The sequence below is a fragment of the Gallus gallus genome, chromosome 3 (genome assembly GCF_016699485.2).
Source record: "Gallus gallus isolate bGalGal1 chromosome 3, bGalGal1.mat.broiler.GRCg7b, whole genome shotgun sequence".
NCBI classification, from domain to species: domain Eukaryota; kingdom Metazoa; phylum Chordata; class Aves; order Galliformes; family Phasianidae; genus Gallus; species Gallus gallus.
Genome location: NC_052534.1, coordinates 31,702,723 through 31,714,745, shown reverse-complemented (window position 1 = coordinate 31,714,745; position 12,023 = coordinate 31,702,723). Strand labels below are relative to the sequence as shown.

At 36.5% G+C, this 12,023-nt stretch overlaps 1 protein-coding gene across 4 annotated transcripts in view; it reads right to left on the bottom strand.

Annotated features, from left to right (window-relative positions):
* The window catches only part of HEATR5B (HEAT repeat containing 5B), a 54,890-nt gene that overhangs the window by 36,642 nt on the left and 6,225 nt on the right, over positions 1 to 12,023 (bottom strand). For all 4 annotated transcript variants that reach the window (XM_025149416.3, XM_015283750.4, XM_025149417.3 and 1 more), the window contains exons 6-16: positions 11,633 to 11,804; positions 11,112 to 11,269; positions 9,859 to 10,108; positions 8,063 to 8,218; positions 7,530 to 7,780; positions 6,510 to 6,621; positions 4,997 to 5,149; positions 4,618 to 4,717; positions 3,426 to 3,535; positions 2,781 to 2,944; positions 865 to 1,040 (exon numbers count right to left, since the gene is read on the bottom strand). In XM_025149416.3, the coding sequence (XP_025005184.1) occupies positions 865 to 1,040; positions 2,781 to 2,944; positions 3,426 to 3,535; positions 4,618 to 4,717; positions 4,997 to 5,149; positions 6,510 to 6,621; positions 7,530 to 7,780; positions 8,063 to 8,218; positions 9,859 to 10,108; positions 11,112 to 11,269; positions 11,633 to 11,804 (1,802 nt within the window). The remainder of the gene's footprint in view (positions 1 to 864; positions 1,041 to 2,780; positions 2,945 to 3,425; positions 3,536 to 4,617; positions 4,718 to 4,996; positions 5,150 to 6,509; positions 6,622 to 7,529; positions 7,781 to 8,062; positions 8,219 to 9,858; positions 10,109 to 11,111; positions 11,270 to 11,632; positions 11,805 to 12,023) is intronic.

Here is a 12,023-nt window from a genome sequence, read left to right as displayed (position 1 = left end):
ATTCAAAACCAGTGTTATTCTACAGACTCCTATAGTTGTTCCCATTGTTTTCCCTTTTTAAAATCATGTCACAAAGCATTACTGAGAGAAACGCTGTCTAAAAGATATCAAGATCAGGAGTATAATGAGCAGCTTGCATAGTTAACTAATCGGCAGTTAATGAGCTAATTTTTTCCATAGCTAACAATATCAGTTAGACTTAAGGCTTACTGCTTACAATTGCTTACTGCAAAATGAGACTGACCACTCAAAGAAAAAACTGCTTCCAGCAGTATTGCACTGAAGGGTAATTTTCATTTTAAATGAATCTCAGAGCTGCTTGTATTCTGTGCTCAGTGATGACTTAGCTAAATTAAATGACAAACAGTCCCGATAACTCATAACTCAATAAAGACCAGCGTATTTTCCTTCATATTTCATGCAAATTCATTTCTTCTTTTTTTAATTATCCATAAAACCACTTAGTGTAAATCACAGTCTCACTTAAGGAAGCCAGCTGAAATCCAAAGAATTCCACTGCTACGTGTTCAAGGCTGATTTTAAGCTAATTTCTATGGATATTCTGCAGGGAGTTTTGGTTGTAGAGAGATGACTGCTGTCGAAAAACTAAGAGGAGAGAGAAATCCAGCCTGTACCTCTTAACCCCAACCTACAAAACTGATAAACCACGGAAATCATCTTGTTTTTCAACTGAGTAAATATATGTATTCTGGAATCCTGAGACACACTGAACACACAGTACTGACTCCTAAACTTAGAGACTGTTGATTTCAAAGCAGATTCTTATTTCAAGAATAAAAACTTGATACTTATCCAGGGAACTAAAGCATTAGATTCTGAAACTGAACACAGATGTAAACTGACCTGTGTTTGTAAGACACATGAGGGAAAACTACACCAAAGAGAGCCACAGATGCATCGATGACAGACACTCCTAGAGGAAGGGGACCGGGTACAGCTTCACCGGCAGGGATGCGCAAATAAATAGAAGAAGGATCATGTTCCAAAGCACCACTTCCAGATGCACTGTTTGGCTGAAGCTGCAAAATGCCACATAACATGAACACCTCTGAATATATCTTTGCAGACAATATTCTGAACTGGTGGTAAACCAAAGACATACGCAGTCGCTAAGAACAGAAAACTGCATTACAAACAATTAAAAGCAACTGCAGCATCCCTAGGCATGCATAGATTAGCATTTACAGGGCCAGTTAAATCCCTGACAGTCAGAGCACTTAACATTTGGATAAGCACACAAACTATGACTCCTAGCAGTAAGACACAAAAATTAGAGAAAGGCATGTAACTTCTGGTACCAGCAGCAGCTTCTGAAACAGTAACTACAAACTGACTTCTCAAAAAAAAAAAAAAAAAAAAAAATTATTCATTCATTGTGAATACTGAGTTACAACACAGCATACTAATAAGTCAATTTTGGTTGTAATGATTCTCTATCTAGAAAGGTTTTGAAATTGTATTATAATTGCTTATGCCTACCATCATGAAATTACTTCCTAACCATCATTCCTTCAGAAACACAATCAATCATTTATTTCCTCTGAAGAAACACTTACTTTCACAGCTTATTATCTCATCACGAAACAAAATTTGACTCCAGTAATTCTATATTCTTAAAAGGCTAGAAAACAGAGTAAATTTGATATCATTTAAAATAATGTGACCAAACACAGGATGTTTTGTCTGCGACTCACTGGAGGCTTTCAGTTCCACCAACAGTGCTACTGTTCAACAAGCTCGGGAAAAAAAGGAGGCAGGATGTGGAGAGACTTCCCCGGAAAGCTGTTGATCGAATAGTGCACCAAAGTCTACTCTATATCTACCACAGCAAAGGAATAAAGTTTAGAAAAAGCCTTCCTCTTCTTTGACATGCTGATTTTTCTCAAAAAACTCAGTTTACCCTCCATTTTTTACACTTGCTATCAGTCTTGGCTTTTGGATCAGTTCTATCAGTACAACTTCCTTCTAAGAAGCCTTGCCACTATTAAACAGGCTGTGGTAGAAGGGAGATTTTCAGTTCCCCTCCTTATTCCAGGAATTTTCTGAGAAGGTGAGTCAAAAATCTTATTATGGTACAGCTCAGCCAATGCTCAGAACAGTTATTTGTCTAGAGAAAACGATAAATGAATCAATGAATTGTTCCCAAAGCTCCATTTGTCCTTAAGGAGCATATGTAAAAAATAAAAAAAAAAAATTTAAAAAAAAAGGTAATTGTATCCACATCAGGAGCTGATCTGAAAAATTTCATCCAGTCCCATAACAACTTTTGCTTCCTGGCTTTTTAAAATCCTATGTTTCAAAGATGTGCCTTGTCTAGAAGTGTAGCAAATTCCTTACAATGCCAACACAACTGAGTTAACTCAAATTTAATAGGCGATTTCATGCTGTACCTTTAAAAAGTTAGATCTTGTTTTTCCTCACCACCACTCGCAACGCTGATATTTTGATAGCAATTTCTTTATAAAACAATTGAAGAGGAACTTAAGTTGTTTTTGAACAATGTATGAGAATAATTGTTACACTAAAGAGATGTTTAAAATAGTTTCTTTAAAGAAACTAGGTTAGCTGACTAACCAAAGACATCCAAGTTGCATAAGTGTTATGACCCTCTCATCTGCAGGCAGTTTTATCAAAACATCGTGCAGTACATGGAAAGAAAACTTGGCAAACCTCTGAAGTATGTCCAGAAAAAAGGAGCAAAACTTCATAACCCAGAGAGACATTGCAGATAATTCATTACTGTCCTGTTTCCTTATTACCTGGTCTTCAATTGACTTATGATCAGTCTCCTGCAGCCAAGAGCCAAGAAGAACACTGTCATCATAATGACAAAGAGACCTCAGGAGTGATGTGGTTGTATTAGCGGAGTTGTCTGTCAAAGTAAATTCTGCTACCAACTCCCGAAGAAGCGCATTAAATGAACCTAGAACACAGGACATTAAAAAGAATCATTGTTACTTCTTAACCAAAACATTTCAGCTACAGATCAGAAGTTCCAAATCAAAGCATGTGCTGTTATCTCAATTTTACAAGTAGTGAACGGTCAGAAGTAAATCTGACAACACTACTGCTGAGAATAAGAACCCATGTCTCTGTATCCTAAGTAATGATGTAAAACACCATAGAACACGGAAAACATGATCTCCATATCTCTCAATCCTACAAACAAAACTAGAACTTCTATACTGTGTTACTCTGATACATTGCAATATCCACACAGACAAAATGACATACAGAAAATGAGGAACAATGCAAGACTCTTGCAGATTCCCAGTTTTCTACTTTGCACTTGGTATCTGCATCAGAAGCAAGCACCAAAAATACATCAAAAGAAGCAAAAAAAACCCATATAGAGTGAAATTTTAACTTTAATAACAATAATCAAAAACAAAAACAACCCATACCTTCATATGTCTTTGGAGGTAATAAAGCCAGTATATCGTAAAGTCTTAAACGGACCATAGCTGCACTAGCTTTCAGATGAGCTCCATGGGCTTTAATAACTGATGGAATGCTACAGGATCAAGAGAAGAAAAAGAGACAGCTAGAAATACTGTACTTACTGAAAAAAATATTTCAGATTCCTTTTCACATGATTTGTCCCTACTCTAAACAGGAAAATAGCATTCAGAGATCCACTGTCAGCAGCACCACTTAAATAACTTCAGATATTTTTTTGAAGTAATTATAATGAGGCTTTTTTGTTTTTTTAATTTAAACTGCTACTTAAACAAAAGCACAAAATGTGACCCAAAATTGTGTTTTGTTCTTTTATGCTGTGAACTGTTTGATGTTTTTCACTAGTACATTTTGTAAACAGATAGTTTACTGATTCACATCTGGCAGCACACCAGGATTGGAGCTTTCTCATCTCTTGCACAAGGATAAGCAAACCATGAAGTCAAAAAGCTTGCTGAAAATTCAAAACACGGTTAACAAGGAAGCACATGTATGTGGAAGCACATACTTCAAGAAAGCTGAAGACCGTAGGTACTAATGGTCACAAAAAAGTGTTTTTTTCCCCAATATGAACAAGCAGCAACAGTATAGTATTAAGTTAAAATCGGAGAACACGAATTAAAACAAATTAGTTATAGCATTTCAGCTACAGGAAAAATGTGAACAAAGAGTGTATGGGAACAGTTGAATCACAGCCTGAACCTCTGATTGACCACCTGAGGCGAGCACTGAGTCAGCCACAGGGGCACAGGTGAATGCAATTTCACCTGAGTGACCAGAAGGGGTGGAGCCTGGCTCCACCTCCTAGACCCCATTTAAGGGCTGACTCCCAAGGAAGAAGCATCTCTATCTGGAGATCACTCCTCTTGGAGCCCTTCTGTGAGCCCAGGAGATGGGTAAGCTCTTTATTTCATTATTCCTTTGTAATGCGATAATCCTTCTGGTCCAATACCTGTGTACCTATTTACTTTACAATCTGTATACCTGTTTGTCATACAAAAGAGCAAAAACACCTGCAGATTAGAAGAGCAACTTCCCCTCAGTAATAACAACTTTGTTATCAAATGACTATCTCTTAATCTCACACTGTGCTTCTCGAGGTCATAGAACAATATCTTAAAAACAAACTCTACTTACTGTGACATCATTGTCATGGCACATTCTATAGGTGTCATCAGCTTCCTGATTACATCCTCAGTAAGGAGCTCAGGACAGTGAGCGACAAAACTTCTCATAGCTGATAATAAAGTAGTTAAAATATTACTCAAAAATAAATACAATGCATGAGCAACATACAGATCCTAAGGGAATGTAAGCAAAGCAGCAACTAAAAATATTTATTCAAAAGACCATGTGACACATTCATAAGGCTACGTACCTAAAACAGGTCACTGGTAAAACTCTGACAAGTCTTACTCATTTTCAATGAAAGAATGGAAATTAAGAAAGTTTTCTCTATAATATTTGGGATTCTGTTTTACTGTCCAGTACTGGTTTTGAAATTTGAAATTCTTACCACACAGAGCCCCAGCGCGGCCTTCCAGCGTTACTTGCCAGGTAAAAGAGTCTCCTCTTGCCTTTTCTGCTTCTAACTCCTTCAGAGATCGTGGGAACACATTTCTCCATAGCAGCAACATCTTAGGTAGATGATAACGAACAACAGATGGACCTATGCAAAAATTAAAGTGACAGATTAGTAAGACCGTTTATTATACAAAGTATGAAAAATCTGCCATTAAGGTTTTTGCTCTTTTAATTGCTATTTCCTCTTACTCCACTTCTCTTTTAAACTTCCCTCCCTAAGTAAGTTTCCTTTATTCTTCATTGTTCTCCTTTGTACATTCAAGCAAGTAAATCACAAAGATTAAATGCTTGTTGATATTCATACCAAAAATAGGGAATAACCAATTCCATGTTGAATACTGCAAGATGTAAACACTGATGCTTGTATTTTTATCCTGACTTACAATGTCATATTTTGAAGGCAAGCTCTTTAGCCCACCTTAGCTTATTCATATGATAGAAAACTAAACGATAGATACTGACTAGAAAACTAGTTCCACAATCAGGTTTACAGAAACCTCCTGAAAAAGATTTAGATATAAAGCCCAATGAAAGTGCATTAAAAACATATTGGAGAAGGACAATCAAAATAGTGGTACATTGTCAGAAAACTTTCAGCAAAAATGAAATAGTCTGGGGAATAGGAAACACAAATGGTGTTTGTTGACAGATCAAAATACTGAGGAATGTATTAAAACATTATATATTTTTTTAAATTCTGAAAAATAATTGATTTGAAATTCAAGAGTACTTATATGCTCTCAAAATAGTGCCTCTGATATTTCTGTGATGGCATATATGAACAATCGTATGTTGAATCATAGAATGGCTTGGGGTAAATGGGACCATAAAGCCCAACTAGTTTTAACTCCCATGCCAAAGGCAGGGCTGTAACCCACTAGATCAGGCTGCCCAGGGCCCCATTCCAGCCTGGCCTTGAATAACTCCAGGGAAGGGGCATCCATAGCTTCTCCAGGCAGCCTGTGCCAGTGCCTTGCCATCACAAACAGAAGTTTGATTGCATTTTTCTTGTTGCTGTTGTTGTTTTGAAGCCAATTGAACAGCTTTTAAAGCATCATTCCCATCATCCCTAATCAGTATTGTTGCTTATCCAGGGACATGCTTGGACAAGAAATAAACTGCAAATAAAACAACTTGCATCACAGAATTGCCCATTTTCATAGACTGACTAAATGCTTGGTTTAAAAATAAAAAAATATCTACTCTTTTCTTTTGTTTGATTTTTGTTACTTTTAATTTTGTCTGTTTATTTGAGGACCAACACCTTCTGCTTACTCTAATATTCCACTTCTCCCCAGTGTTAATATCACAACTGAAATAAATGAAGTCTTTGATTCCTGTGGTATCAATACTGCACTGACAATCTGTAAAGACTGTTTGTACAATGGATAATCAAAAATGTTGGACAAACACTAAAATCAAATAAAACAACTGGTTTCACCAACCTAAAGTCATAAGTGCTCCAAGTAAAAGCCATCCAGCTTGAGTCCGTTGCAAGGAAAGCCTGCTGTTCTGTGCAGCAGTTCGTAACAGATCCTCAGCAATACTAACCACCATCTGCAATAACAACAAAAATGGATTTTAAAAATATAAATTACCACACTACTACAAATCCTCTTACTGATTATATGTAAACATGCTCTAATATTTAAACTCTTCCATAAAGATGAGATTACATTACATGCAGACAGGCTTACGCACATGAAAATAGAACAGGTAATATTTTCTTCAGTAGTTATTAACTAATGTAAGTTTGAAAGAGGGGAACAAAAAGCTGATAAATATTGCAAATGAAATGCTAGGAGGGCTGTTCCAAAAGTAACGCCTCTTACTTTGTTATGTTGGCCTGCAACATCAGAGGTGGATTTCGGTGGTACAGTAGTAGAGGCTGAACCCTCCCACCAATATTGCACTACATTCTGTTGCCATGTGACAGATGGCAGCAGAAGAGCAGACTGACAAAACGGCATCTGACAGTGGGTTGCTTATAAATGAAAAGGGTGGAATTGAATTCCTCCATGCAGGAAAAAATGGCACCCATTGACACTTGCTGAACGCTAATGAAGATCAAACAGTAGATGTGAACACGGTGAGGAGTGGGTCCCCTCTGCTGGTGCAGATTTCTACAAGCGCAGAATGCAGGCTCTTGATCATTGCTGGCAAAAATGTATAACTAATGATGGTGACTATGATGAGAGCTAGTGTTTTGTAGCTGAGATTTTGTTCTATCAAATAACATTACTGTGCTCTCCATATTTATTGTAATTTCTATAGAAGCAGATGGGAGGCATTACCTTCGGAGCAACGTATGTACAAACAAGGGCTCCAACCAATGCTCATGCTAGGTACAAGTTCAATTTCAACAATCCTTTTAATTTGTTACTATGTCACACATTCTGGAAAGCAATTACTTCTTGAAAAAATACATCTTTTAGTTCATTCACAAACAAACCTCATTATCTCACCTTTCCTTTGGCATGAGGAATACCTAAGGGGCACTGATGCACACCACCTAGTAAAGCAGCCATTGCAAAGCTGTAGCCACTAACAGCTTCGGGGGAGGTCTTCAGATTGTTGAGTCTTTCTGCACATCTATCTAAAAATGGAGTCAACTGAAAAGGCAATGCCACAGCTACACACCGCAAGCACCACGCAGCAGCAAGTCGAGCAGCCATGCTGGGATGAAGAAGAACTGATGTTACTGTCTCCAACAGACCTACACAGAAGAAGAGTTTATAGTTGTAATATTACAATATGCTTCTTAGCAAGTCGAGATTTGAATTGAGTCAGTATCAAACAGACAATATGAAAGTTAAAAATGTCAGAATTGAAGTACTTGAATTTCATAACTTAGCCTTTCTCTTTAAAAAAAAAATGTTAGTAACACTATGCAGTTAAATCCATTTTCTTTCTTACACATTAATTATTTTAACAGATTGCGATCATATTTCATATTCATTGCTCTAATAACTCAATCAGTGTAAGTTTATCTACATACCAATAGAGGGTTCTTGAATAAGAGGAGATGCAGTAGCATTCAGACTCTGCACCAGACTGCCCAGTTCTTGGAGAGCACACACCATCACATGCTGGCTTGCAGCCACATCAGCAGCTCCTGCTTTATTTTCACTGTTAGCATCATTCACCACAGCTTCTGCACAAAAGAATAAAGTATCACATACAAAGAATACAGCATACACAAAATAGAAAGGAACTATTTAGTTTGGACATCATCCCTAAATACTAAAATAAAACCACGAATTTGCTCATAGTGTGAGCTCAAAGTGAACGTGTTCTGAAGAAAAATAAATTTTACAGCAACCAGTCAAACATAATCATCCAAAGACTATATAAAACAGGCATCCAGAAGTTACTGTGGATAACAGTGCACTAAGAGATAGGGTTAATATTGTAACACAGTAAAAATAAGTATACACATATGCAGTATGTATGAAATGCATTTATGTATATGCATATACTTATAGATGAAGGAACCAGGAAGACAATGTGTCTAAGTTCTACATGCATAGATACAAAACAAAACTGCAAAAAAGAAAAAAAAACCCTAGACCTTTATTAAATATCTTTTATCATCATGAATTTATCCAGTTCTCCAATTAACTCCACAGGTTCCACTTCTTGTTTTCTACCCTAACACAATGTCCCTGGAATTATAGGGTACAGGATAAGAGGATACCCTGATGGGTAAGGAAGCTGCAACTATCATTTCAAAGAAAATAAACTTGAGTATCAGCTTTAAATTATACATCCAATGCAATATAAATTCAACATCAAATGATCCTCCTTAGGTGAAGGAGATAAACAAATCATTACCAAATAAAAATCCATCTAATAAATTTTATATACATATATATACACACACACACACACGTATACACACACGTGTATGTGTGTGTATATATAAAATTGCAGAAATCTATAAATAATCAAAGCAAGGAATCAGAATTCCTGCTATTACATTTATATGCTTCATATTTATATATATATATATATAAACACACACATATAATATATGTATAATATATAATATTTGTCTATTATACATATTATTATATGTATAATATATAAACTAAATCAGACATAACTCCCCTATGAAAAAAACCTGGAAAAGCTTCAAAGACAACTGCATTTCCAAACATTAAAACATTAATTTAAAATCAAATTAGATGGTGGCATTAAAAAAAAATGAAAAAAAGAAAGAAAAAGAAACACTCCATCACTTGTTTAATTAATGTACTGCTGTGTAATTCCATCTCCCTTTTCCAAACTCTAGCTCAAATTATTTTCTAAGAAACAAATGCCAACAGTTTTAATTGCCAGTCCTCTTACATATTCAAGAGTCCACATTTATCTTCTTAAATATCTGTCTTTGGATTACATCTTTATTTGTCACCAGTAAAATTGAACTGGATCTCATTATGCATATTGGTAGGATAGGTACAAGGACATTATCTGGTCTTCAGCCGAACTGTGCAACTTTAAGTGCAACCTATCCTAAGATGGAATGCAAAGTAGGTAAAAAAAGTGTGCTTTTGCAATCAAAGCAAATGCAACGTCAAAAGCCAACAGAGGATAAAAGCAAATTTTACACAATCATCTTTCTGACAGAATTTATATTTTAGATATTTCATTTCAAATAGAAAGCAACTGAATTATCTTTTACCATAGCAACAGAATTACTCCTCACGGTAGAATTAAGTGGGGAAAAAGGCTGACTCAGCATATACAGCAATCATTTTCAATAGGTCTCAAATAAGGAAATATGTTTCTCACCCACTGCCTTCATCTGTTTACCAATGGCTTGACATATATCTTTGGCAGCTGCAATCTGTGCTTTCTCCCCCAGTAAGCTGCCCACAGTTGCTCTCAGGATGAAGGACACACATCTTCGAGAGTACACTGCTTCCACGTGGGTCTGAGTTGCACGAGGATGGGAGACCAGGTCAAGTACATGTGACAAAAATGTAGCAAAGTTGCGCTCCAACCACTGACCTCCTAATGTTGTAACAAAGACAACATAGGCCTGCAAATTCAGAAGTTACATACAGATCCAATTAAAACAATAAGAAAAGACTGTTTGATCATTGCAGAGTAATGAGTGCAGTAATACCCATGCATACTGCACGACAGCAGCAATAACAGTTAGTTATATGCAACCTTGATCAGGCTACATAAGATGAATTTAGCCAGTATCTGCCCTTGCTGAACTGTTTCCAGCACCAAGGGCAGCTCTCTATTACTGCTACATGCAGTGTGAAGTGCGTAATACACTTCTGATGACAGTAAAGTCCTGCCCACAGTTCTAGCTGCATCGATTCTTATTTTAAAAAATAGTAATAAAAAAAATCTACAGCAATAATATAAGTATCAGCAACAACACAAACATGTTCTAGTTCATGTTGAAGACCATGCATTTTTACCAAAAGCACCTGAAAAAGACTGGGGAAAAAAGGAAAAAAAAAAAAACCAGGATTTATTTCATAAAATACTCTTAGATCAAAAAATCTGCCTTCTGACAACTTTCTGCAGCAGAAATATGTCAGAGTGGGAAGGCCTGAATTTGAAGATATGCTGCTGCTATCTTCCTCTACTAGACAAACAGTGCTTCCATATTCACAAGACTTCATCTATTCAAGAAAGACATATGGAGAGAAGAAACACAGTTTAACAAGCTAGGGCTGCTTGTTACTACTCAGCAACCAGAGAGAGCCAGCACACAAAAGGGCAGAAGCATGTTAGGATACTAATTTCTCACATCTTTTTTAATCCCAACTGAGACACACCAATCAAGTAAGCCTTTTCCAGCACGTATTTTAATCTATGGTTACAGTACACCACTAATAAAATGTAACATAGGTGAATGACACTGTCCATACATTTCACCAAATAAACAAATCAAATTAGCCTTGCAAGTTACTACAAGCAAATAAAGACCAGAAGTATATATTTTCCTCCTAAAAGTGTTACAATGTACAAATGTTACTTAATTTGAGGGGAAAAAAAACCCACTACAGATTATCACAAACCTGAGTAACGCCAACTCTCACTTCCCTATTGACAGATCCTCCTACTTTCAGCATCTCTCCGCCGCTCTTTAGGAAACCAGACCCTCCTCGCAGAAATCCCGTGGCCATGAGTTCCAAGACTTCCTCAAGAGTAGCCCTCTTCACATTCTGTCGCATCACTTTTGCCAAGAGAAAAGCAACCATTTAATCCTAAAGTTCCAAGCAATACAAGTAATTATCTCAAAAATTGGAATTATCAATTCAGAGTTCTCTCGACACATAGATCCAGCCAACATTTCAGTTAACAGCTTTGTTTTGTGCTTACAAAATAAGTTCTTTCTCCCAAATGATTTTTGACCATTTCCTTTGTCTTTGTATGACTACAAGAGAGAATGAGTGCTTTACCTCTTTTTAAACTCGGAGGTTTAAAAAACAACAGCAAATCAACTACAGGTGTTCATGAACTGGAACAAAATATCGTATCATGCAACACGATATGGAAGATGCAATTTGTTTGGGGACATAATTCAGGAGGATTGTACCTGTTGCTTGTTTTGGTATCAGTGCCGTAGCCATGACAGTTCCCAAAAGCTTTGACACTGCAACCCGCACACCATAGTTTGAGTTTTCCAGAGCTTTAAAGCACAGCGTTGCAACATTCTCCAGCTCAGCTGTCCACATAAACACCGCCTCATTTTGTAATTCCAGCAAACACTGCAGAAGGAAAAAAGACACCAAAAAAAAAAAACTTGCTGAGAACCAACAGAGACTATTCTTACCTTCTAAGTTTCAATGCCATTATCAGGTTTATTCTGCAAACATTTTAATATGAATAACTTCAGAGTTCAGTTTTTTTCCCCACTCTATCACCATAAAAATTATGTAACAATGAACTATCAGAAGAATTGCAGAACAGGTTAACACACAAAAAGT